The 27,848-nt window shown below is 51.8% G+C and overlaps 1 protein-coding gene across 1 annotated transcript in view; it reads right to left on the bottom strand.

The window, feature by feature from the left end:
- Positions 1–1,717: 1,717 nt before the first annotated feature.
- LASP1 (LIM and SH3 protein 1) overlaps positions 1,718–27,848 on the bottom strand; it is a 50,299-nt gene continuing 24,168 nt past the window's right edge. Inside the window, exons 3-7 of the mRNA XM_074941028.1 lie at positions 23,746–23,830; positions 13,635–13,742; positions 4,248–4,401; positions 3,798–3,895; positions 1,718–3,226 (exon numbers count right to left, since the gene is read on the bottom strand). Coding sequence (XP_074797129.1) covers positions 3,053–3,226; positions 3,798–3,895; positions 4,248–4,401; positions 13,635–13,742; positions 23,746–23,830 — 619 coding nt within the window. The 3' untranslated portion in view covers positions 1,718–3,052. The remainder of the gene's footprint in view (positions 3,227–3,797; positions 3,896–4,247; positions 4,402–13,634; positions 13,743–23,745; positions 23,831–27,848) is intronic.

The following is a 27,848-nucleotide window of genomic DNA, read 5'->3' as shown; positions in this document are numbered from 1 at the left end:
CAAGGCTGATTGCATCCCCTTTCACCCACGCCACTCCCAAGTCTCCCACAGATGAACAGGAAAGCTGGTTAAAAACAGAAGGTTCACCATTATCCCCCAGCCTGCTGCTAGCTGGCTCGTCCAGTGTGATGGAACAGCTCATCAACCCTTTTAGTACAGTACATTGATCTGGGGACAGGAGACCAGAGACCCTCTTGCCCATACAAGCTTCAGCACTATAGCAACTACCAGAGAGACTAGGAAGGGACATGTTTCAGGGCTCGCTTCTGCCACCCACCCCTTAGGCCCTCATGCAAACATTTCACCTTCAATTCAGTGTCCCTTAGGCACCCTTCTGCATCTCCATTGTGCTTCTGGAAGTGAAACAACGAGCGCATGAGAAAGAGGAGAGGCCGTGTGTGGAGTTCTCTTCCATATTTCAGGGGTGGCTTCCCCATTTTAAGAACCTAGCAGCCCGTTTCTCCCTTCCCCTGAAAGGGCAGCACCAAGTTAAGAGTGTATGGAGCAGAAGTGGAAGTGTACAGAGGGGTAAACCCGGAACAGTGCACTGGGAACAAGCAGGTCTCCAGTGCACTCAGTGAGAAAGGGGCACCCATCAGGAAGACTCTGAAACTGACGTGCTTCTCAGCTTAGTCCCCACATTGACTCTTAAAGCCAGATATCAAAACTCAATTAAAAATTACAGAACATTTAGCCAGGCCTGTCTGCTTAGAACTTACAGACCACCTCACTGGATGCACCTTAAAGAGCCTCCCTATGTAATGCACCATCAGGTCAGATTCCCCTGGGATAATGAGGGCAGTCATGCTACATGGAATTCCAGTTGAGAGGGAGAAAGGCACCAGGGAGTGGGTCTTAGCATGCCAAGGCAGAGAGGGCAGCAGAGTTGATCCACTGGGGAAACACGGGAGGATTCATAGCTAGCTATTCTCAATGCCCAGCTTCCTTAACCAAGGACAACACAGTATCATCTTCCCTGCATATAGATTTCCAGTTATAGTGGCCCCTGGGCCCAAAACATTGGGTTGGGTTGGGGATGTGCTTTGAAGTTTTGGTCCCTGATGCGATCCAAGCCAGCAGCAGCCAGGAATGTCTACCACCAGCCTGGACCCAGTGAGAATGCAGAGAAGCTGGAGGTGGAATGTATCTGCTCATTGCCCTTCCTGGTCCCTTTGCCACTGACTCTCCCCCTCCACAGAGAGGAGGCTGTAAACATCTCAGCTCAAACTGGAATGGAATTGGAACTGGAACTGGCCCTGCTGCTCCTGGGAAAGGCACAGATGGAACTGGCTGGCTCCCTCTCCTCCTTCCAGCTGAGGGTTGGCTGACTGTTGTGTGGGGAGGTTTGTTCTACCTCCCTGCCCCTGCCCTGCCCTCCAGAACCACAGTCCCAGTAGTGGCTCCCGCTGAGTGAGGCACATGCCAGTGCAAAGCAGAAACTAACTGGAACTTGGTAGAGCCAGTCCCTGGTCTTTGCCCCTCAAAAACCTCAAGACACCTCACACCTCTTTCATGACATCTCCGCCAGCCACTTGTGACAGAATTTCTCCCAGGGTCAGCTCAGTTTGTTCATGGGCACAGGATGAAAGCAGGGCCAGACTGAGCAGTCAGTGGCTCCAAACAGCCATGGGGGCAATGGGTGGTGCACTAAGACTAGGAACCGCTCCCCAGAGCCACGCAGGCAGCGTGTTGATCCAGCAGCGGGGATGGGAGAGTAAGCAGTGACCCTGGGCCGAAAGCTGCTGAGCAAGGTGAGAAATAACCCTTCTATGTAAGGGATCAAAAGGAATTTGCTGCTGTGAAATGCAGACACTGACTGGAAGGTGCATGAGCCCTTCCCTCTAGAACCAAATACCATTCCAATAGAGGGGGTTCTGGGTATCGCTTTCCTCCCCACCCCCCATGGGGACTCCTGGATGACCATGGGGGAGGCAGGGAGTCTCACTCTGCCCCTCTCCAAACACAAGCAGCTCATCCAGCATAAGCAGCCCATGGGCTACTCCTCACTCCCAGTGCAGCAGCAATCACCCCACAGAGTGTAGAGATGGTCCTGAGATGAGTTGACCCAATCCAGGGTAGCTCACAGGGCATGACCAGGCCTATGCGATGCTGCTTCTGAGAGCCCTACCCTGTTTGAAGGGCCACAGCCCCAAAGCCTGCCACTTCTGCCTCTGTCCCAGTCAGACCCTGGGGATCCCAGCACCTCTGCAGGCAGTGACACAGCCCAACAGCCAAGGAAAACTCTAGAGGAACAGAACGAAAAATAGATTTAAAAAAAAGTTGAAAATTGATTGATCTTAGATTCTTTGGAACTAATATTTTTTGTTTAAGTTTTGACTTTATATGAAGTTTTAAGAGTGAAAAATGGGAAGTGGGAGGGAGAGAGAGAGAGCGAGAGACTGAATGGAAACATTTAACGGAGGTGATGAGGTGGGAGAGGCGACTGGGGATGGCCCAATGAGAGATCCCTGCAGGCTTCCCTGGTGCTAGCTATCCCCTCCCTACAGTTGGGAGGTACTCATGGCTCTAGAGAGGGGGATCCTACTAACCCCCCTCCCTTAACTTGCTGTTAAGGGGACACACACTAGTCATTGGTCCCTTGCTGCCACTCCAGCTGCTTGGATTGGTCCCCAGCAGAGGTGAATGGGTTTGGTCTTATCAGATGGGTCAGCTGGGATCCTTTCTTAGCTCAGGATCACAGCTATTCCAGTTGCTTCCCTCATATTCCCTGGGGATACAGGGCATGCGCCTGGTAGCTAGGCTCCCATCCCTTCAGAAAGATGGGGGTGAAGAGATTAGAAGAGGAAAGCTGCAATGTTGGGGCCAGCCTGAGTGGTCCCTGGACAGGTCTCCCACCTAGTCCCAACAGAGCTATAATACCTATAAAACAAAGCTAAATTGGCAAGAGAAACCAGAGCCCGCTGCAGAGTACTGATGGGCGAGGGGTGCAGCTCTGATGGAGTAATGGCAGAACGCGGCGGAGAAGGGATGCTGGGCGAGAGAGACATGACAGAGGGCCTTGGGTGTCACTCCACGCCCCCTTGGCCACGGCTTAGATGGCCTCCACGTAGTTGGCAGGGAGCATGCCGGTGTCCCCAGTGCGCTCAACCGTGCCATACATCCAACCATCGTCGATCTGCTGCACATTAACGATGGTGTCCCCATCTTGGAAGGAGACCTCGTCTTCATCAGCAGCGTTGTAGTCATAGACTGCACGGAACCGCTTCTGGGGGGCGGGGAGAGGAGGGTCAGCAACACACGGGGGGCTCTAGCTCCCCTGCAGCCCATTCATGGCAACTGCCCCTGCTCTCCTTCCAGCCAGCAGAGCCCCCCCACAGCAGTTGGGCTTTCTATGGGGAAGAGCTTGCAATCAAGGGGAGTCGAGGGGCATTGAGCTTTGAAGGATCCACTCCTGGGCTCTGTAGCAACAGCTCTGCTGGTCAGCGAGCTGCGGTGCTGGGCCCAGCTCCCAGCAGGCCAGACACTGGGCTGGGGGGGCTCAGGAGGCAGAGTTCAAGCTCTTCCCCCACCATGCACCTTATAGGGCAGCCAAAAGGCAAAGTAACGGGAGACAAGGAGCATGAGTCCTTATAATGGCTGCAGGATAGCATGAGGGGTGCCCCCACCCCCATCTACCTGACCCTCACCCCCAAGCAAGAGGGTTTGCAGCCACTGGGATAGGTTGCATGACTGGAGCAAAACACTGACCGGCACTAGCGGCCACTACTGGGATCCTGCCAACTAGCGTCAGCGCTTGGTAGGCTAAGTACTATTGCCACCCTTTGGGCTATACTCACTCCTCCTCCTCCAGAAGGGGCATTACGCTGTGTAGAGACCGGTGCTGCAGGCTCCTTGAAGCCGTAGGACTGAGATGGAGGCTGCTGCTGCTGGTAGGCTGGGAAAGAAACAGGCCTCGTTAGTCATGGCAAACTGCCAAAGAGTATTGGGTTATGGAGACTCCAGTGCCCTGCATTTCTCAGGGATGCTGCCCTTCTTTGGAACGAGCCTCATTCATAGTCCTGGGGGGGGGGGGGGGGGGGGCCTTTAAGGAGGAGCCACGAGTGCGCATTCATGTTGGGAAGAAGTTCCGCACCACTGGGCATGGACTTCCGTAGTCCCACTGCAGCCAGAGAACTGAAGCCTGGCCTCTTTGGGGCACCGGTGTCAGAAGATGAAGGCAGAAGCAGGAAGTTGTGCAGGAGACAGGCCGTGATCTGCGTAACCAGAGAGCGTTCAGAGCTCCTTACCAGGGCTGCTGGGCTGGACAGGAGGGGGCGGCTGATGCTGTTCCACAGGTCTCCTGTAGTTGGCACTATCCTGGGAATTCCTGCGTTCCATCTCACCACCCTCGCCGCCACTTGGGCCCATCCTGCTCTTCTCAAACTCTTCATGGTACTTGATCTACAAGAAGAAATTTGGAATTAGAACAGTGCCAGGGGGCTCCTTGTCCAGACGGGAGCCTGTCCATGCCAGTCACACAGGTCTGCCCCCGGTGAGCAGGTTTCAACCCATTAAGAGCGTCCCCCACACAAAACCAGTTGCATCACACCCATTAGTGCAGCAGAGACCAGAGCCAGGACCTTCACAATCCTGAGGCTACAGCCCCAGCAGGACCTCACCTGGACCAAGCCTCAGTGAAATTGTCTAGGTGCACTGGGTGCTACTCTAGCGTGCCAGGCCCATAGCCTGGTTCTGCATGCTGCTGCTGGAGAGGCCATCTTTGTGATCATCGATCCCACAGCCCTTTTCACAAGGGGCAGCTAGAATCCGGCCAGGACATCCAGGCTATTTATGTTCTGCCCACCTAGGATTCCACCAGGCAGTTTCAATTGTGTAGCCCTCGCTGCCTGTTCTGAAGGGTCACAGCATTAGCGGGATGTCAGACAGTTCTGGCCCAGCCAATCCTACATACTGCCTGAAAAAGGCTGCATTGGGACCGCTCGAAAACTACTCCTGCTATTCATGTTCCAGTCCAGCAGGTGGCACTGCAGACTCCTGGCAATTCCAGAGACAACCCTGGTTGTGGGACAGGGCGAGAGTTTGTCCTAGTCCCCTCCACCCAGCTGAAGGGTTTAACAAACGGGAGGCGATGTCTCTCCCCCCACCATACACATACACTCATCTGGACAGATTCCTGGCAGCTGACAGGCCGCCAGTTTCCTGTTCCTCTTGCTGCCCAGCATCAGCTCCTCACCTCTGCTCCACTCTTCTAGGGCCCTCAGCTGAGGGACCCATTTATGCCACTAGGTCTTCATGGAAAAGGAGCTTTCCGGCCACCTAGGCTGCTGGGACCCCTGCCCAGGATGCTGGCCATTGTTGTCACTGTCCTTGTACTCCTCCCACATCTGGCGGTAGCCACCTGCTGTTCTATCTTATGCATTGTTTGTGAGCTCCTGGGAGCCCAGCATGGACCAGGACCCCCCTGTGCTAGAGTCAGGCACTGTACAAACAGTGCCTCATCACTCATCAGTGCTTGAGCAGGCCTGCAGAGATGGCTGGAAGGGGCAGCAATGAGGAACACTGCTAGGCCCAAGTCAGCTGACGAGCTCTGCTGGACTCAGGGCTGGCTACTTTAGACATCCCTCAAGGGAGGTCGACCAGGCCCATGGGGCAAGGCCGAGGGGAAGAATGCCACAGGGATTATTCCAAGACTGCAGCGCTAAAAACCAGAGGTTGTAAATCCCCTTCCCATTAGCACTGTGCAGCTTTCTTGCCAGCTCAGAAATGCCTGGGGACAGCAGATGCGCGCACGCGCACACACACACACAGAGTGTGCTATAGTGGATCTGCCATAATGGCAGTAGAGGGTGGTGGGGGGGGAAGACTCTGAAGTGACATGATGAAGCAAGGGGCGTGCAGCCAGTTAGTGAACTTGACCTGTAGCCCCTGATATGCCAGCCCTAGAATCCCCCCCATACCTCTGCTGATGCCCCTCAATGCCAACCACAGCCCCCCTGCTAGTCCAGTCCTGGGCTCCCCCTGCAGCTCTGCCAATACACCTAGATCATGACTTGCAGCACCCCTGCCTCTTAGCATTACCAACAGTTTCTGTCTGAGTGGGGCAGGTTAAGGCCAGGAACGCTCTTTGACGTGGTTTATTTGGTTCCAGCTCATTTCCACTTAGGACCAAGGCAGGGTTTGGACCGAAGTCCTCAGAAGAAAGGCTAATGCAATAGCCACCTAGCACCAGCCTCCGCTGCGGCCCGCTTCTCTCCAGTAACCCCAGCATCCTTGTTCCTCACTGAGGCTTTGCGAGGCGGTAGGACTCCAGCCATCCGCACAAACCGGAAGCACACGTGTGGAGGTGAGAACACCCTTTTCAGGCTGCACACCATGGCAACTCCTCCAATAGTGATGAGGCGCTACAAGCCTGCAGCATCCCCTGGGCAAGAGGCCTCAAGTCTCCCTGACCTGACAGAGGCTGCTGAGGAACATCCCCCCCCAAATCTGGCTCTGCTTTAGCGGTGTTCCTTGGAGGAGGAGGCCAGAGCAGAGAACACGCACAGCCCCATCTTCAGTACCTGGGCTCGCTGCTCCACAGGCAGGAAAGAGTCACACAGTTACCAAGGCCCTGGGCTACTCCAGCTGCGTTTCCACCAATGTTCCAGGCTCAGTGACCTGTCATTTGCCATTGGAATGCAGGCAGGCGAGGCTGCAAGTGTTAGCGTCTCTCCCTCCCAGACCCTGGCTTTGTCTTGTTTCAAGTCAGGACAGTTTTCAGTAGGTGTGTTACAGTAGCATCTACAAGCCCCAGTCAAGAACCAGAACCCCACTGTGCTGGGAGCTGTACAAGCTACAATCACAGCTGCACTGCTATGTTATAGGACGTTTTGAGCAGATCACCCGATGCTGTGGCAGCAAGTGCCAAGGGGGCGTTAAAGCAGAGAACAGGCCCCAAAACCAGCCCCAGAAGTTGCCTTCACTCAGTTACATGGAGAGCCTGGCACGTAGCCCCTATGTCCCGCAGCTCATCTCAGAGCCCCACCATAGCCCTCCCCCTCTTCTTCACACCTCTACTGGGATTTCAGAACTGCTCCAGCAGCAGCTTGGCTTGGAGTTATTTAATTGACACTTAGGCCCTACTCACACCAAGATTAGAACCATGCTTGAACACAGCTGGCAGGGGTGCAGATCGCGTCCCTCGCTGGTGCAAACAGCGGTTTCTCTAAGAGCCATTTTAGCTGAACTGTTAACTACACAAGGATGTAGGCAGTTTGGGGTCTCATGGTGCCCGCATACAGTCAGGGAAGCAGGGCTTTGACCCCTGCTAGCTGCAGCTGCTTTTAATAGCTGCCGCTAGAATGGAGCGGAGGGCTGCGTCGGCTCACTCTGCTCGGGGAGAATCCATTGCTCCTGGCTTTGGCCTGGAGGGTACAGCAGCTCAGCCTTAGATTCCTGGAACTGGGAATGCTCCCAACTTCCAAGCACCCAATTAAGGCCCTGGAGCTTGGCAGCGAAGGAGAATCAGAGAGGCTGCTGTCCAGGAAATCAGAGGGCAATTACTCAATTCAAATGCTGCAGTATTTATAACAAAAAGTGAGACAAACAGGGAGTGTGGGAAGGGAATCCCAGCAGAGGATCTAAACAGAGTGCTACAGATTAGATTCATCTCACCACACCACCTCAATTAGGTTCCCCACATTAACCCTTTGAATGCCAGCTCTCAGACAGCAGGAAGGAGCAGATTATCTAGCCCCAGTCTGGAGGTGTTTTGCAGTAAGGATTAGAGGCGGCACCCATGATGGGTAACTGGGGCAAGAGCCCCCACACCACTCATATGAAGGGCAGAGCCAGGGATAAGGCCAGGTGGTAGGTGGCAGATTCTCAGTCAGACGAAGAAGGGTGGGGTTACCCTCTATTGTACTGAAAACGCTGAGACCCTGAACCAAGTCAGATGCTTCAACAGAGTGTCTCAATCAACCCTTACTTGGCAGACAAGATTAGTTAAGTGGGAGGCTGGTGCTACTTGTGTTTCCACCCCCACAGCGATGCTGCATATGGCCATCCTTCTAAAAGGTACCGATGCTACAGGATTGGAGCAAATATCACCAGCCCTGTCAACTCCCTCCCCACATATTAAGCAAAGTGCTTCATATGTGTTCGTACTTAAAAGCAAGGAGAGAAGCTGGTGCAAGACCAGGACAGACAGAATCCTTCCTTCCAGTGCACCTACATCCATTCCTGACCTGCAAAGGCCCCCTTGCTATTCCAGTCTTGAGCCTTTCCTGCTTATTTGTGATCTCCTAGGAGCCAGTTAAATCCCACCAAATCTATCTCCTCCCTCATGAGCCAAGGCAGATATGAAACTAAGGTTCTGTGAAGTGAAAGTTTAGCACATGGCGCTTGAGGTATGTGTCCCCCTTCCCAAACCTGTCAGAGACCCCAGAACAAAGCCAAATGCCAAGCACTCTTCCAGAATTAGCCCTGGGGAAAGGAGGATCAGCCTGATGAGGAGAATGCTTTGCGGTTGCTAGTAGAGTATCTGTCCTACACATCACTGAGGAAGTTCAGCTATGGGAAATCCTCCTCAATAGAGCCCTGAACAGTTAACAGGGTCAGGGAGATGGCTGGGAAGGAACCAACCGGAAGAATGGAGGGTGCTATTGTATTTTCTGGAGGCAATAGTTAGGCCCCCCTTCCCATTAAAGCAAGGATGGCATGTTGCTACCTTCTGCCCAGTTTCAGTGACCTTCATGGTAGAGAAGAGCCATGACTTGATTGCAAGCGAAAGCAAAGGAGACTGCATCCAGCAGCCTGAAAACAGAGAGCCCATGAGAACCACGGGGTCCAGCTCCCAGCCGTGTAGTCTCTCCAAGCTGGGCTGGAACCAGCAGCCACAGATGGAATCGCCAGGGTAGTGCAGCCAGCAAGCTACGTCTACCGTAACACTGGTGCAGGCAGTGCTGCAGGGGAGCATCTGCATTTTAGATCAACAGTCTCACTCGGTTGTTCTCGCTGCTGGTCTGTGCAGTGTCGGGACAACTCGAGCTGCAGCTCTAAGGCACTGATGGATCTGAACTGACTGTGGCAACAATGGAGTGTAGGGATGTGTCCTAGTGTAGACAATGGCCCGGAGGCCACCCCTCAGCTGCATGTCCAACATCTCTCTACATTGTACGTAAACAGGGCAGGGGTGTTCAGGGCACTGGCAGAGTTACCTTAACCATCTATTACAAACCGGCAGAGCGTACACACAGGCGTGAGTGGGGAATCAACTGATCAAAGAGATCCTCAGAGAAAGTATTTAATATTAAACAGTCTGTAGCAGAAATGGGTAGTTTTCAAGGGTACCCAAGGGAAAGAGATTCAGGCTCAAATCACTCTTGAAAGTGGCGCTGGGGCACCCTTCAAAGTGTCACCCAACATGCTCTGGGCTAGTGGTCAGAGGACTCCCCAGCCACCTGTCACACTGCATCCTGCCAATCTACAGAACCTCTATCCCAATTAAACAGATTTTGGTCTAGAAATCAGAGGGGGTCCTAATCACAGGCTCAGCAGCCTAAGCAGGCTCAGAAGTGTAGCAGCAGATGCCACCAAGACACACTGGTTGCATACCACAATCACAGCCTTCCGTCTCCCACTGCACTCTGTTTCTGCTTCACTCTTGCTCAACAGCAGGCCAGGAGGGCAAAGGGTTAACGCCTGGACGTGGGTGTAAAAATTAATAGCTACTGAGTTAATGAATACACAGCCAATGCGGAAGACACCTGCAGCCCATTCGTTGGCTGGTTCAACAGTTATTTGCTGCAGGACACTAAGCGCAGGCAGGAGGGAAAGCCTGGCGCAGAGGGCTGCTTCTGGGAGGGGAACTTCCCTGAGCAAAATATTTTGCTCTATAAGTCACTGGGAAAAAAACCACATCCCACTTCTCAAGAGGGGTGGAAATCCAGACCTGAGGCAGCCATCACCCTGCTTACAAGGCCGGGCTGTTGCATGGTCAGAGAATCAGGACTCTGGGTTCTATCACTCCCCTGCTATTGTATCTTCCATCACAGGTGTCTGTGGCTGTCCATGTTTGCCATGGACTGCTAGAGCCTCTGGAGAGAGGCACCACTCTATCAATTCATAGAGAAGCTTTGAAGTTTGGGGAGGCAGGGCAGAGACTGGCATTTGTCATGAGCATACCCCCTCCCCCAACAAGCTTAGGAGAAAAATTCAACATGCTGGGGGCCAGGCACCTCCCAGCCCAGGTACCACCTCAGCTGCTAACGCCCCATAAGCCTTAGAGCTCTGCCTGCACCCCCAGGCTCTTAGTTATTGGAGGGTACTGCTGGCAGGACCGACACTAGACAGCACAATGGGGAATCCTCCCAGCCCTGGGGCTGGGGAGGGAGGTGGGCGAGACAGCCCAGGGAAAGTGAAAGCTAAAGGCCCAGGGCAGCTCTCCTGAAATCCACAGAACACTGCATGAAGCCTCAGGAGCAGGACAGAGCCGCCACATGGCGCAGACAGGCTCAGGGCCCCATTGGTGCCAGTGCAGATCTTGTTCCTTGCTGGATTGATTGGGAGCGACTGACCTGCCCAGAACAAAGCTATTGTTTCTATTTAGCACTAGAGACAGTGCCCCACACCTGCCTGGCAGGGGAGCAGGCTGCAGCAACGCCTCACCTGGTGAATCATTCACCAAGTTCCTCTGCAACCAGCTGGCTGCTGGAAGTGCACTGGCATGGGAGATGGGGAGGGACAGACCTGCCAGTCAGCCCCAGCTCACCCCCGCCAGGGGTTATGCTTTAGTGTTCCAAGGAGACAGTGGATAATGGTGCAACACTACATGCTGCCATGGCTACCTGCTCTCTCCAGAGGGCTGCATCTTGCTCCCCTTCTCCCACTGGGTCTTTCACCCCTACCCAGAGAAGATCCTCCACATAAAATTGCTCTTGACCCTTCCCAAGCTCATCCCTTCCTGTTCACTGTTGCAGGCTAAAGGGGTGTGTGGACTGGGGCGGGGGAGAATTGGTCTCACCTCAATCATGTAAGGGCACCTGGTTTAGCAAGGCAAGTGGGAACCCTGCTGCAACCCTTCAGAGATCTTCACTAGCTCACAGAAGATGCCATAGAGGATCAGGGCAGGAGACCAATTTGGAAGCTTTGTCCAGGGGAAGGGGAAGAACATTTTCCTAAGTTTGAGCCAGACCAAGTTTGAATGGCTATCTGAAAAAGAGAGCAGCTAAAGGCATGGCTCTAATGCTGTCCTCTCTGGGCACTGCTACAGAGACTCTGCATCTGCTCTGTTCCCAGAGAGGGGCCAGGACACTCGTACATTCTTAGGGAGGAGTATCTCTAGGTACAGCTTTACCACCTACATTACTGCTGGTAGAGATCCACACACAAAAACAACAGAAGGGCAATTGTTTGCCCTTGACTTCCTTCTGGAGGTGGTTGGGGGATGGGGAAGGGCGTAGCTCAGCTTCCTGGCCAGGACACCACCATCTGGCCACTCCATCTTTACTAACTGAGGTGGTGCAAGGCCAGAATCTTGCCAGCCCCTGGACTACATTAGCCTTTGGAGGTCCCCAGTTCATCCCTGGGCTGGTGCAGAGCCCTGGGACCTATTTCAGGCCTTACCCTTGACTAAGGCAGACATGAGATCTGCCCAAGCTTCCACCCTGCATGCCATGGCCACCATGAGTATCGTGGCAGCTGGAGAACAGCCAAGCATAGGAATGAGAGGCTCTGGGCTCCATGGGTATTCTCCGGGAGCATTACAGTTGCTTTGCAGCCTCTTTGTGCTAGCCAAGGCCTAGGGCATCAGAGAGCCCCAAATCTCTGAAGAAAGGGAAGCAACTAAATGGATGCAGGCTGTCAAGTGGAAAGTTGCAGGCAAGATCATGTGTGAAGCTGCAGCACTAAGGGCTGGTTTTACTACCAACCTTCTGTGGATCCTGCCCTTGACCACACTGGTTTTGCAACAGTCTCAGCCTGATAAGAAAGTTAAATACACACAGGGCAGCAGCTAAAGGTTAGTTAACTCTGTGTTCTGGAGGAAGCAGATGCTGTGCAGGCCACCCCCCCCCCCACTGCCACTGCCCACTCAAACCCTAAGAGGGTGGGAAGCAGCTGTGGGAGATCTCACGCTGCCAGAAGCAGGAGTGACACTAAACCCAATGCACTCCTGCACAGGGTGTGGTAAATGCACTCACAGGTGGCCCTCCCTCCAGCTGCTTGTGGGGAAGAAACAGTAATGCAATTAGACTATATGGCATCATACAAGCTCTGGAACTAACTGAGCACCAACCCAGACCATTTGCAAGAGGATTGAACTACCGCGTTAAGTGGCTCCCAGATTTGTGACCTTACCTTTCAGTTCAAACATGAACCTTATTTTTGGATTGTAGGGGGAAGACGACTTAAGGGCTAGTTAGTGAGTCAATAAGCATTGGACTGGGACTCTGACTCGAACAGTTTTGTACTCCTTACAGTAGCCACTGCTGGGTCAGGCACATACAGGGTCTCTAGTGCACCACTTTTAATCCAACCACATTGCTGGGGATAGTTGCCTTCACAAAGATGTCCACTAGAGAGCATCTTAGAGGTCCTAGAGGCAAGACACTAGGAACTGGGCCCTTGGTTTGCCATCCAAGTGACAAGGCGAAGGACTGAAGTTCCTTTAAGCCCCTATGAGACCTAGTCAGGGACTAAGACCGCACTGTGCTAGGCCCTAGAGAAGGTCCATCCAGCTCCGGGGGGGGGTGGGGGGGGCACACGGGACCTTCTCTAGGGCCAAGTACAGAAGAGGAGGAGAGAAAAAGATATGCTGGCTTTTGAAGCTGTAACTCAAGCTCCGTTTGGAGGGCTGCATCCAGTTTAGTGAGGCAGCTGGCAGCCTAGCAATCCGCACTCTACGATGCCAGGTAGGAAACTGGGTTACAGCCCATCCTGCTGGAGAACAGCAGGTGCTGGGATTACCTTGGATACAGTGTCTATTCAGCCCATGCATGGACTGAACAGCTGCAGCAAAACCCACCAGCAGCCAGGCTGCTGGAGCGAGCTTTGGACAATTGGAGGCATGGTCAAGTCAGAGGAAACTGGCACAGGACACCGCACAGCTGTCTAAGTGAGACATGGCATGAGGAAGCGAGGTGCGTTTGGCTGAGGTTTCCTGAGACGGCACCGAAGGTGAAGTTAAACTGGAGTCATTTTGCACTCTGACTTGTTACTTTGACGGCTCTCCTACAGCCTGGGATTCAGTAGTGGACAGAGTCCACAGTATGGGACAGATGCGATTGGCCCATTCAGGGCCATCCCCTAGGGCTCACCCTTGCTTTGTTTCATTTTGAGAGTCCCACCAGCCTCCAAATCCCACTACACTTTGAACCCTTCATGACACAGTTAAGACTTGCAAGGCCCTGCCAGCTCCTGCTGCAGCTCCCATCATGGGGCCTCTGCAGGGAACAGAGGCTTCACATTCCAGTTGCACAAACATACAGAAATTACGTGCACTAGCAGGAGGACTGTGCCCACTTCTCCACCCGCAACTATCCTAGAAGAAACCAAAAAGTTGTAGTAAATAAAGACCTTGTTTTCACAACCTCATAGTTTGCAGGGCTGCTCCTTTGTCCCCCGTCCCACAGCAGAAAGCCAAGGGGTAGCACAGCAACACAGCACTCTAGAGCACAGATTAAAAAGCTACATACGTTGCTGATCTGGTCCTGAGTCTTCTTGATTCTCTGCAGCTCGGGGGTGTCGGCCACCACGCTGAATCCCTTCCCTTTGTTCTTCTCAAAATCCTCCTTGTAGCGAATCTAGGGACGAGAGATAAGCAAAACAAGACACTGAGAATCATCCAGAGCAACCCATGTGGCAAGACCCAGCCTCTGTGTGATCCACCCTTTTTCCAGCATTGCATGCTACCCCCAAGATAGCCTTTTAGCCCAGCCTTCCAGCAATAATGGCAGAACGGGTTATTCTTAAAGGGGGTTTCAGACCTCCAAGTACAACAGCACTTCTGCAACAAAGTGCAAGTCTGTCACCTCTAGGGTGGAACCCAGTTAGGACAATTATAACAAAGTTACAAAGCAGGGGGAATTGTGGGAAGCAGACTATGGTGACCTCAATTTGGCTAGTACCTGGGGCTTAACACATTCATTCCTGGGGGCAGGGTCATGGGATTTTTATTTATTTATTTTTTTAAAAAAAGGTGCCGAGTCACACCAATCTCGGTCTCATCTCTCCTCCGAGAGAGACAGCAGGTTAAGCAGCATACAAACCTGTTAGATACACTGACACGCCACCACCCAGACCTCCTGAGTAGCCCTGAGCTAATCCCATGCATGGGGATTGCCAGGGGCCCATCCTTGGCCCTGCCTTGCCCCAGTACAGCTTCACCATTCCCCAAACAGTCAGCCTCTACAGAGGCTAAAAAACCAGCCGCTGACTCAATCCCTCCAGCAAGGAAGGAAACGCTCAGACCAGCCTCACTGGATGGAAACTGCCGCTTGCATCTAGAGGAGGCTGTTACAGCTGCAGGCCACTTTAATAGCCGGTCACGGTTGTTTAGACAGCTTTCAGCAATAGAGGGCTTCCAACAGAGAGCAGCAGGTCAAGCAGCACCTTACCCACCCTCCATTTAGGAGGCAATAATCTGCATCCAGGCTTTCCCTAGCCCTCTGGATCAGCTGCCGCTGTCTGCGCCAGAGGGCCAAGGGCCTCCCCAAGGACTATGGGTGGGATTTGCAGGGGTGCCCAAGTGATTGAGGAGCACAAATATATTGACTGAGACACATTGAACCCAGGTAAGCAAGTACGTATGAGCTCCAGTGCAAGGTTTGTGCAGGGAGGGCAACAGCTCAGCTGAACTCTGCAGTGAAAACACACGCTTTTGGATTTCACCCTTTGATGCTCCCAGATTATCCCTTTTGGATGCAGTAAAGTCTTCAGAGGAGGACCCTGCTTTACCCAGCAGATGCTCGTTTTAAGTAGCTGCCCTGAAGTCCCCTCCAAGCTTACACAATCCTGCCCTCCCCACTTGGAGATCCCACCTCCATTAAGCAAGTGAACCCATGACTAGAGCAGTCACTGGTCACTGCACTCCAGTACCAAGGAAGGTAGGTCAATAACTTGACTCATAGCTCTGAGCAGATTACCCTTTGCACCCCTGTGTGATGGGCACCCAGGTGCCACAGCACCCCGCTGATTTGGGTCTCTAGAGTCCCAGCCCCTCCCATGGGAAGTTGGGGTATCAGGGTTGAGAGCACTCATGCAGCCCTCCTGTGTTTCGGGCACTGCCCATTCCCAACTCCCACTGCCCTGCCGGCAGAAGAATCTGAGCAGCAGGAGTCTTTACAAGGAGGGGGGCTAGGAGGGTAAGAAGGCAGGAAGAGGCAGGGCAAGGGAGCATGTGGACATGTCACTCCCTCCCACTCCCCTCCTCACCTCCGAGCTGGAGCGGGGGAAATGCTCATCTAAGTGGTGGCCAGACACCAGTGAGTCTAGCCAGCACCATCAGTTTCCTGTAACCCTTCCCAGCCCACAGCCAGAGAGGAGCCAACACTTCCACTGCAGAGCAGTTAGTTAAGAGGCTGAATCACAGCTGTGCATGCCAGGGAAGGGTTCCTGGGAGCAAGTCCTAGTCCCTACACTGATCCGGTCTTCAGAGAGTTGTACACACCGTGCAAACCACCTAGGCTAAGACCCTCCCCTCAGCCAGCAACACTAGAGAGAGATGCAGGGGGAGACAGACAGTACAGTCCAAGCAAAGCAGCATTTCTACAAAAGCACTTGCTTCTCTCCCCCCTGCCCCGACCCTTCCTGTGCATCTCCTGCGCAGTAAGACTGCATGCCTCATTTCTTTGGCCTGGTCACTGGCACAACGCAGAGGTAAAGCTTGGAGATCTACTGCACTAAGGAGGAACAAGCCTGTGACTGCCCCCTTTCCACATTCAGCCTAAACCCAGAATCTTTCAAGCTGTCTGGAAAGAACAGATTTTATGTGCAACTGAACCCAGAAACAGGTTTCACATAGAAACATGGTAGCCCTGTGGGACAGCTAATACTTCTCTAGAAACCAAAGCACTAGGAGCACCTTGTCTACCTGTGCAGGGTTCACGGTCCTTGGCCTTGTCTGGGCTAGAAACAACAGGTATGGGGTCAGCGAGCACATCTTAGAAGTATACTGTAGGCCGGGCAATGGATAATGTAACACCAGTTCTCAAACTGTGGGTCAGGACCCCAAAGCCGGTCACGACCCCATCGCCGGTTGGCTTAGACTTGCTGGGGTTCAGGGCTGAAGCCTGAGCCCCACTGCCCAGCATAGGCCAAGAGAAAGCACAAAGGTGCTGGTTTGTAAGTTAAACAAGCAGGTCTCGGAGGCTGGCATGATTGGCCACCTGCAGACAGGAGTTGATCACTGCCTTGCTAACAGCAGAAATTGTTTTCTAGCCTAGGATTTAAAGGCATGTTACCAAAGGCCCTCATGAGGAAGGGAGAGAGATCCACAGGGCCATTCGAGGACTTGCCTTAACTAGCATTTAAAGATGCAATAGCTAACAAAGAGATGCTAGCGTAGACAATGCCGTGTACAGCTAGCAGTTTAGCACGTTAGACAAGGCAGCATGTACGCTAGGATCTGTTTGTGTTTGCCAACGTGCCTTTAAATCCTAGTCAAGACAAGCCCCAAGCTGTTTCTCCTTGTTCTACCACAAACATTCTGCTCTCTACCCCGTGGCTTGCATCCCACTGGGTGGCCATTTCTGCTTTAACCGTTGCTCCTGGAGCACTGGGTCAAGCATGCTATTAAAACCAAACCAGGCCCTCAGAGCAACTTGCTGCTCTTCTGCTTGCAGGGAACAGAAGCCCAAGGTATCAGTGCCAAGTTCTTCCATTTTCCTGGGCCAAGGGCACCACATTGCCAACTCACAGTATGAGCAGACAGGGCAGGAACAGGGCTCTAGAGCAGACTGCGAGTCAGCCTTGCCTGAGTCATTTCATTCATTCAGTCCAAACTACTCTGACTTAACCATGGGCTTTGTGACTCCTGCATCTAAACCACAGATGTATGGTAGCAGTCTTGGTAAAGGGGGCAGGGCTCTTTCAGGACTTCAAAAAAAGAGGAACCCAGCCCTTTAACCCCATATTCTCTGCATCAGCCAGCCTTTCAATCATGACAGGTTCCAAAAATCCAAGGTGTTGAGTGTCTGCCGAGCTCAACACCCTGCCGTTTTGTTTAATTCTAGTGCTTGGTGTGAGCTCTGGGAGGGTTTGAGAGAGAGGAGACACGGGCCTGTCAGAGCCTGCTAGACTACAGACCCCACCACGCAGCGTTTGGCATGGCCTTAAGTTACCCAAGCCAGACGGGGGAGGCAGCCAGGAGTGTATTTCAGCAGCAAGCCAGGCACAGTGAACCATGGGTGTACACAGGAAGAGCAGTTTCTCTGGAGCAGCCACACAGAGGGTTAAGCAAGCGGGAGAGAAGGGAGGAAGTGCTGAGACAAGGCAGCCTTTTACTTCTTTCTGCCCTTATATGGGCACTAGGCTGGAAGACGCTGAGCAGTGAGCGGTTGCCTGCAGAAGGCCAGACAGAGTGGGGCAGCGAGTGCGTTCCCACGTATGTATGGCTCTGCACGGGCTAGGATGGGGGAGGGCAGACAACGGAGGCAAAAAGCACCACAAGGGTAAGCCATGGCCCTCTGACCCACAGGCAGCCTTCACCCCTGCACTGTGGCAGGCACGCCATTCACCAGCCCGGAGTCCCTTCCCAGTGTCTAGAAAAGCACAGCCAAGGAGAAGAGCTGAGGAAAGCCATTAGTCTAAGCTGGGGCTTGCATGCACAAGTCCAAGACTGCATCAAACCCGAGAGTGGCCTTCTGCAGGTCAGTGGGACTAATCACCTCAAAAGAGGCATTAGGGTTGACAGGTCTGGGCCCTGCAAGAGGGATTATTTTATGAATGGTTACTTTTACCAGCTGGTTCCCAGCTCAGTTGCCAGCCTAGCTGCTCACTTCAACAGCTCCTTCCAGCCTGGGACTTCAGGCTGTTAACGTTTCCCTAGAAAGTGCCTCATGTCTCTTCCTTTCCTCCCCCTGCATATTGTTCACCTCATTCTACAGATGCAGAAATGGGCAGGTCACTCCCCCTCCAAGCTCACACCAGAAGTTAGTGACAGTGCCAGAAACAGAACCTGACCTGACCCTGACCCACTGATGTCCAACTAGACCATGTTCCACCCCTGTTTGACAGGCCTCCTCACTACTAGATCAGATCTCAACTCTGCCAAGGCTCCTTCCCCATCCGAGAGACAAGGTTCTAGCCTTTGCTCCATCCCTGTGGAGCCAATTCACTGTGAAACCAATTCACTCAGGAGGGAAGACTCCCCCACTCTTGAAGTGGGAGGTACAGACCTGAAGACTGCTGTGACATGGTACAATTTATCCCAGCTACTGCCTAAAGGCAGCTACAGAAGAAATGCCCCCTCACTTGGCAGTGCACAGCAGCTCTGTTCATGTGTATTAGAGAGCTGGTGTTTGAAAGTCCAGTCATTAAAGGACATTCAATGAGACCAAAGAGTGTCAGAAGCCCTGCTTCAGAAAGGGGCACACGGAACAAAGTCTGAGACAAAACAGCTACATGCCACCCACGCAACAGGTACCTCCACCCCTGGACAGGAAAGGTTGCATCAAAATATTTCTCCAAAGGGGCCAATTTCAAGAGTCTGGGAGGGAAGCCACAGGATGAAAACCCTGTGATTCTTCTGGCAGGTGTGGGCAGGAGGCAGGGAGCGAAGGCGTAAAAGCGGTCACTTTGTGGGCCTAGTTTAGCTGCATGAGCGATAATCATCTGCTTCCGAGAGCAACCAGAACAAGAGACGCCTTCTTGGCGAATAGAAATAGAAACAGAAACCAAGAGATTTGATGCAGACTATATTAACCAGTTCCAGCGTGGCACACAGCTGAGCCACAGCTCCCCTGTCCACAAAAAAGTTCCGGACTGGGACTAGTAGTTGGGATTTTGTATTCAAAGCATTGTTTTGGGGGGATTAGAATCTGGTCATCTAACAATAGGAATGAGAAGTTACTAGCATCAGCATCATCATATACTACTGCAGCATTAGAATAGAACTACTAGAGTCCATCCCTCCCCCTACCCCAAAACACACCAGGATACAGACCCCACACAGGAGGTTAGATCCAGTATTAGAACCTTGTGTGTTGGCCAAAAGCTGTTACTGGGGATGTGTCCATTCCATCTCCAGTTTGAAAATCCTCCAGAGTGAAGAGACAGTCCTACCAGTTCTCCCCTTCCTTCTCCAATATAGCTCAGTGCCACCCCCTCCAGTCTCTGGGAGAGGCGCACTGAGACTTGTAGACATAGCCACAGGTCACACACTCCCCAGCCCTGCAGGGTTGCATGCTGGATTGAAAGTAGGGCTCTGGAAAAGGTTAGACTCAGCACTAGAGATGGAGTCTTGATGAGTGTCCTGAAGAACATAGCACGAGACTGTTCACACAGCAAGCAAACCCCATCTTTCCATGACAATGAACCCCTCTGATAGACTCTACAGCCAGGTCTACATTTAAAGACTTCTGCTGGTGTAGAAGTGTCAGCTTGGGGTGTGATTTTTTTTTGTAAGTTACATTTTTATACTGGCAAAAATCTTAGCTACAGTTATTCTGGCACCACTTTTGCCAGCTGGAGCTTGGGTTTGTCCAGTTGGCCACCAAGATTGGTTCACTGGTAGTACAAAGATTACAGGAGTCACATTCCAGACCATGTGGGGTTTGCTCAGCTCTGGGCAAATTTAGCAGATATCAGCCTTATATCCTTTGAAGCAACCGTCAGTGAAGATAAAAGTAACTGTGTATTAACTAGAGTAAATGTTTGGTGCTTAGAAAACAGGAGACTCCCTTTGTAAGCAGAACAAAGGCAGACATAAGGAGAGAGGAATTAGGATGTTATCTTATGCCTGTTTAAGATCTATCCTCCCTAGAGGGCCATGGGCATTGGATTTCTGTTCTTCCATAGCCCACAGCTCCCCCACTTCCAGCTGAGTAAGGGTCCCTTGTGGTTAGTACTGCCAGGACCCAACAGCAGCCTCTCCTCCCTTGGGCTCAGAAATTACATCTTGTGAGTCACTCTGGCCTGGAAGAGATGCTCAAGGTGGAATCCTAGAATGCAATAGTACCTCATGTGAGCACAGACCTCCTCAGCTGGAGGAGCCATTTATATGCTTCTGCACCAGCTCATTTCCAATCAAATATGCACCTGACCCTTCTCTCCAAGATTACATTAAAGTGATTTATTCCTCTTCAGTTTCTCCTCTCAGCACAACCAGACAGCCCTTCCCCACAGGAGGACAGCTGAACACAAATCCAGGCCTGGTTCTAGTCAGACAGTCTGCTCCCCATTGGTCACTAACAAGACCATTCACCCACACTGTTCAAGTGGGGCAGCAGCAGCAGAAATCCCAGGCTAGATTTCTCTGCTCATCTAGTCAGGGCTTGAGATGGGGCCAGGAGACATAATGCAATTATTCCTCAGACTGCTCTTTGAGCCCCCAGCTATGCTCAAATGGAAAGATTTCATTCAGGCCATCAGTCCTGCCACCTTCATCCAAGCTTGATGAACTTCCTCTTCCAGCAGGGGACAGAGCTCTCCAAGAGAAGGGTCACAGGAAGAGGAACAGTTTGGGTGTGTTTATGCACCATTCTACAGTGGGACAGGATCTTAAGTAGGGTAAAGCCTAGGCAGTACTTGAAGGGGAGGCCTCAGAAAAGCCTGCCGCTAAAAGGATTCAGTAGATGAGCACCCTTTGTAAGACATACTAATTCCCAGTTTTAAAACGAATTTAAAATTTAAAAATTGCTCTGAGATCCCACAGAACTGAGGGAGTTACCCTCTTCCTCCAAGATATTTATATGGCCTAGATCACCACAGCATTGAGCATCTGGGAAGTGTTCTCATTGTACAGATGGGCAACTTAGGCACAAAACAGATCCAGAGACTTGCCCAAGGTGTCAGACTGATGTAGCACGGAATTGAACCCAGGTCACCAAGTGCCAGACTGACCTAGCCACTGGACCATCCTTCCTTACCCAGCTAGGATTTTATTCTACTAACTCTGTGCCCAGGCCATTTCCACTGGACTATGCTTCCCATCAAGAAGTATTGTTCAGTGCTGCTCTGTGCTATTAACGGCTGCCTCATTCTTCCCTGGAGGAGGCATGTCTGTAGTAAATGAAGCAGAGCCTTATAGAGTTTAGTATTTGCCAAATGATTGGAGTCTTCAGATGGAAACTGCTGCACAGATGGTCTCCTCTAGCTCACCTGACAAGCAATCCTTCCCATAACAGGGAACACACCACTGGGACAGGGGGAAGCTTTGAGCCTCCCAGTACCATAGGAGAGGGGGATACTGTTCGTAGAACCCCTCCAGAGCTACTGTTGCTTGGGGCATTGACTCTTTAATCTCTCCTGTACCCAGATGTTTGGGTCAAAACAAGACTCCCTGGAGCATCAGATTAAGAGGGAAGTGGGAGGAGCTAGGTGCCTGCTCTAGCCTCCTAGAGAAGTAAAACAAGTACCCTGGGGCCCAGCCGTTCAGTGTGACAGGCAACATGGCAGTTAACCTGGCACCCAGCTTGCCTCCTGCCCCCTGCCAGGACTACAGGTTTGCTATGTGGCAAGGGGGTGGGGAAGGAGAGGAAAACAGCATCTGATATTCCCACAGCAAAACACACACACCAGGGTTGCTTAAGGTACTTTACAGCTACAGACACAGCCTTGCAAAACAGCCTCCTCTGGGGTGGAGGGCAGCAGCTAACCAGCCTAACAGAAGATGGCCAAAAATCCCTTCCCATTACTGTGCAAAGGATGCCGGGACAAAATTTCTATTCCTATGAGGAGAGTTGTGGGAATTCAAAACGGGAATTCAAAGAATCTTTCTATGACTTCCTGCAGAGCACAGGGCAGACTAGAGGATCCCAATGGTGGTCCCTACTGGCCTTATGATCTAAGAATTCCTCTAAGTACAATAGATCCAGTGGGGAATTGCAGGGACACCAGCTCCAGAGAGGTTCTAGATAGTCTTTGGGCCCAGTGGGGATATGCTGGAGTACAGCCCCAGGAGATTTTCTAAGGGGGAAAAAGCAGCACTGGCTGAAGCAACCTGAACAGCGAACTCTTGGGCTCTCCTGCCTCTTACCTTGGAGAAGCGGCACTTGCCTCCCACAATAGCTCTAGGAGGCCCAAAGCAATCCCTGACTGCTCAGGCAAAGCTGCATTTGTGCAAGTCAGAGAGCTGTTGGGAAACTTGCTGCGAGGAAGGGACCTTACAAAAGCAGATGTTTCAAAACTATAGCTGAAGGGCCCCTCCCAGAAGATACCCCAGCAACTAGCATCTGCCCTGTGACACCAGAGGGAGGCCTAGCTCCCTCCTCCTCCAGCAGGGAAGCCATTCCCAGCAAGCTGCCTTTTAGCTCCCGGCACTTCTCAATTAATGGGAAAGAGAAAAAGGAAGGTCACTGTGCTCGTCACAGCGCAGCAGGAGGGGAACGCACTGATCCTGAATGATGCCTGCTCACCCTGAAAACAGCACTAAGGCAAGTCTCAGGTGGTACACCCCCTGCCTGGATCTTTCCAAGCCCAATAGTGCCTCTGTTAAGCTTGTGCAGAGCCAGGCTGGCATGCCTTGGTGAGCCCCTCAAAAGCAGTCTGTTAACCCCTTTTCACCAAGGGGTGGGGGGGTAGAATAGGGTAATCAGATTCTCAGCACAGGATGTGGTAATTGTGTTCTCATGCATGAGTGACAAGCCAAAAATTGCTCCTGGATGCATTTTCCTGCCATGGCAGAGTATTCTGGGCACTAATTTGAGTGTGGTGCTGCCTCAAAGTCAGAGACAGCAGCTCAGGACAGTCAGAGTTCTCTAACTTGGCAGCAGCCATGAGATCATCTCCTTGGGCTTGGACTCCCCTGTACAGCCCTGCTCCCTACTCTCAAACCTCAGCAGTGTGAGGGATACTAAGGAGGCTGAGAATTCACACTACAGAAGGCCAGCCAGCCAAGCTGTTATTCCCAAACAAGCTACGCCCTGTTTAAAGCGAACTCTGCAGATCATAATCTAAGCTTTTGAGTTTCAAATGCTGCATATTTCAGTGTTCCAGGGCAGGAAGGAGGAAGAAGAGACCTTTTTGGCCCACTTCAAGCCCTTAATAGATCTAAAACCAAAGCCAGTTCCTATTGTGTCATCAGAAGTTGGGCAATAATCCAGTTCAGCTCTGCCTTGCAGCTGGGGGCTTTTGACGACCCAGTTCCATCTCTGGGCCACAAAATGGGAGGGGCTGTCCAGACATGGCCCAAGCAAGCTCAGAGATTTTTCCCAACGGGAGACTCTTGCACCAGACCAGGTCCTGTCTCATCCCTTCCTCCCCTCCTTTTTTTCCCAAGCCTTGGGAGCAAATTGTCTGTCCAGGGGAGACAGCTCACAGCTTCATGTCATCAGGCCTGTTGGTCTAGCCAGGAAGGGAAGATGCTGGTACAAGAAGAGGTGCAATTGGGACAGGATAGGAAAAAAAAAAAAACAAAACAAAACACAGACCACAGGACATCCTGGCTTCTCAGCTCAAAGAGGTGCTGGACCGCCAGGGTACTGGGACAAGACTGACCAGAGGAACTGCCAGACTATGAGATCCATGCAATATTTCAGAAATGACCCACCCCAGAATGAACTGGGGATGCAGAGTCACCAGTGGCACAGTGAGGCAAGCGACAGTAGCCTGGCCAAGGGGCAGGGGAGCCTTTGACAGCGTTCTTACCTGGCTCTGAAGCTCGCTCTGCTGCTTTAGGCGCAGGTTCTCCGGAGTGTCTGCCACCATGGTGAAGGACTGCTTCGGGTAGTGTCTGAGAGGAGAAGCAAGACCCGTTAGCCATCATCAGCCCAGAGACTGGATACAGCAAACTGAGCTCACACAATGGGCCACCCTGATGGACTTGCCCCTAGGAACACATCAGCCCCACTCCTAACCCTCCCTGCTCCAGGTCAGTCCTTTGCTTCAGCCTTGAGCTCATCAGGGACTCTACAGGCCCCTAGACTGCACGCCTTTAGCTCTTGAAATAGTCCCTCTAGTAAGAGTAGAGCTGCAGCGTATTGTTAGAGGCACCCCTAGCAGCAGGGTGGCTTGAGACTGCAGTCTTCAGGGCTGCTAACATGGTGCCTTTTGCTAGCATGGAGTTAGTTTATAGGGAAAAAGAGGTTTTAACTCTTTAAGAGGGGACTCTTTAGCACCCCCTCCCCTCCCTCCTTCAAAGAGGCAGGAGAAAAACCTAGATTTTTGGAAAAAGCCTAGGACACCTTCCTGAATCACTTCAATTGTGCATTAAGTCGTGGGTAGTGTTCTTCATGTTAACGGATGTAAGGCCTGGTCTACACAGATTTTATGTTCAGCTGTTTCAGAGTTTAAAACACTTAAAATAGTTAGAACAGTGCAACCAGCTAGCGCTCAGGCAGTTCTGCTGGTACAAAGGGGTCTTCTGCCAGCGTAGACTATCGGTAGAGTAACAAAGCTAACTGTTTACCTACAGCCACACTGGGGATTGTACTGCTTGGCTATTCTGGTACAGAATTAGCACTACCACTTGGGTTTAGACAAGCCCCAAGAACTCCCTAACGTGGAGGGTTCTGTACAGCAACAGAATGCTGTCCACCTTTGGCAGCATGCCTAGCTGCTATTATCCCCAAGTGCTCCGTAGTAGCATCAGAATGTTACATGCAGCCATTACTGTAGACAACACAAATTAGCAGTTAGAGGAACTTGAGTACTGAAGGCAAATGCTGAACCCCGTAGCTGGAAGACAAAAGGACGTTGGTAAGGGAGGGGACACTCTCCATCTAAGCCAGAAGAGAGAGAGTTTGCACAGCCCTCTTTACCTACAGATTCAAAGCACGACTGAGCCACAAGTGAAGCAAGAGCCCAAGCTCCATCACAAGTACTGCGTACAGGTGACATTCTGAGCAGGACTGGAACAACAGGTCAGGACTAAGGTGCATTAACAGAGCCGGGGTAGGCCCAGCGCCTGCCTGTGCTTTAAGAATACCCAAAAGTGGGGCTTAGTGTGGCTGAGGAATTTGTTCACCACTTCCCCACTGTTCAACAAGACAGACAGGCCCAAAAACTTGCCCTGCACTTATCTTACTTTGCTCAGCCGATAGAAGTGTTGCAGGCAGGATTTACACCTGTGTTGTACGCACAACACACAGATGCTGATTCTTTCTTGGTATGGCTGATGGCCAGTAGAAATTGAATCATGGAATATCAGGCTTGGAAGGGACCTCAAGAGGTCATCTAGTCCAAGCCCCTGCTCAAAGTAGGACCAATCCCCAATTTTTGGCCCAGATCCCTAAATGGCTGCCTCAACGATTGAGCTCACAACCCTTGGTTTAGCAGGCCAGTGCTCACCACTGAGCTATCCCTCCCCCCAGTTGGCCAGAGGTTAAGTTAACCCTCTGATACCAGTGCAGCCACCACTCTTACACCACTATCAGGCAATCCACTCTTCTGCATGACAGACTCCATGCACTGAAAAGCATAACTGCCTCCAAAGTTAGTCTGGCTCATTTCCTTGCCTCCACATCTGGGCAATTTAAGGTTGGGGGAAGACAAGGCCCCGGAGAGGAGAGCTCCAAGACCGGTTGCCTCTTCAAACTACCTTGAAATTGGTTGTCATATGGGATCTTAACTATTTGTGCATCAAACTCCCTGGGAAGTGTGTGTAGAGGAAACTCAAGCCTTGGTATTTGTGTAACTGCTTTGTGGATGGCAGAAGCTAGAAGATCCCACTGCAACATTCGGTGTTGTGCTGGAGACAGTGAAGAGAGAAAGTGGCCTCAGTAATTTGTCCTGGGAAACCTGATCCTTCCAGGCACAAGACAAAGGATAGGGAAATATGGATTGAAAAGCAGTGCTGTGCAGTTTGATGGTAGACCCAGGACTAGGAAGCAGGGGAGAGCCACTTCCTATTACAGCCAGGCCAGTGGAGGCATAGGGTGGAATGACACCTAAACTCCATGAGGTAAAGTTCTTAGAGATCTACTAATGAAGCAGAGACCTACAGAGGTTCTTTGAAACCTACCGTTTTGCAGTCATCCCTAGTGCCTCAGGAAGGAAGAAATTGCTAAATTCTCATGAAAAGCCGTGGCATTTACATGCTTATCAGCTGCCTGTGTTTATGTTAAACACCCCACTCCTCCATGTGTATTAGCTCTGGAAAGAGGACACTATCTCAAACCACTCTGGCTCCGTTCATAGACTCAACTGCAGTTGCTGAAGATAGATCCAAGGAGGAAGGACTAGGAGGGTCTCTCTCTAAAGCTCCTTTTGCAATTTTAAGCCTTTTCCTTGGAATTGTGACATTCCCAATCCTGTCGGGGAATTCTGGCACAGCACTGAACGCAGGCTCCAGCCCAAGTTCCCCCACTACAACCAGACATGTCTGGGGTTACAGTCCCACCAAAGCAGATGGGGGCCACAATTTGGGTCCCCTTGTAACTGAGTTAAGACCCTGGAGAATCCATAGTTTAAGTATCCCTTTAACAGGACACCCAGAGTCCCATCTACACTATGGCTTTGGGGCAGGAGGGAAATCTATCTTCACCTGTTGTGTAGACTGCTGTCAGCTGTAAACTGGGGGCCTGAAGAAGCAGGCAGGGAACTCTTCGAGCACAAAGCACCACTCTGTGCACAGCACCCTGTTCACACCTCTGCCACACATACCAACTGTGACCCATAAGCACCACATCAGCAGAATCCTAGCTGTCAGCTACTGCTTTTGCACAGCTTGGTCCTGGTGCAGGACAGCAAACAGACTTACAAAACAGACACCCAGCCGCAGGCCACTGCTCCCCATCCTGCAACAGCAAATACCTGTGAGCACAGCACCAGTGCAGGAAATTCAAGGTTAAAAATAGGTCCCCTACCTTAGTGCTCAGAAGAAAACCAAAACCCTTTCTAGTGTGTAAAAAGCAACAAGCAGCAACATGCCGTCTTCTCCCCTCCCCCAATCCTGCAGTGTGATCTTAGGCACACAACCCCTCTCCCCCAATCAGCTTTCTGAGAGGCTAGCAGCAGAGACAGTCCATTCCCTCCATTGCCTGCACAAATTCCTAGTAGCAGGTGATGTTACAAACAGGCTGTGTCCTGTCAGCAGAGACAGGGACACTCTGGCTGGGGGGGAGGGGGGTGGGGTGTGGGCTGTACAGAAATGAATAGCTAAGTGGCCTTTAAATCTCTGCAGAGGGGAAAATATTCTCCCCACCTCCAGCCATGTGCAGTTTCCATAGCAAAAAACACACACCACCACACCGGCCCATGCTTCAGGAGACTGGCCCCCCACATCCCTGCTCCATAGGGTGTGGTGCAAAGAGATACAGACATATCCAGACAGCATAAACCTTCTCATCTCTGCACTGCCCCAACCAGAAGTCTGGCTAAATGAGAGATTTAGAAGGGGGTGGGTAACCAGTTTTACAGCATCTACAGACCGCTCACTGCTTAAACCAAGGTTTTGGGGTTTTTTTTTTTTTAATTCCAATTCAGATTATCGGATTAGAGTGGATATACATGGTGTGTACAGATGACCCCCACTGCCTCCCACGTCCCAATGCAGACTACAAAGTCCTACAAATGCAGCTATAGACATGGTCTGAACACAACAGGAGGGTGCTGTTCAGTGGCTATCCCCCAGAACAGCAATAGAAAGGTGTGGCCTTTGACAAGAAAGCTCAGTTCCTGTTGAGAGCACTGGGAGCTTCCAGCGGGGTGCTGCACACCTGCTATTCTGGCCACTTAATTTAAGCATTTCCAAAAAAATCTGCTCTCCCATTTAAAAAAAAATCAGGCCATCAATGGTAGCCAGCAAGTGG

Source organism: Natator depressus, chromosome 27 (genome assembly GCF_965152275.1).
Source record: "Natator depressus isolate rNatDep1 chromosome 27, rNatDep2.hap1, whole genome shotgun sequence".
Lineage (NCBI taxonomy): Eukaryota > Metazoa > Chordata > Testudines > Cheloniidae > Natator > Natator depressus.
Note: the sequence above shows the minus strand (reverse complement) of the source record. Positions and strands in the feature narration are given on the sequence as shown.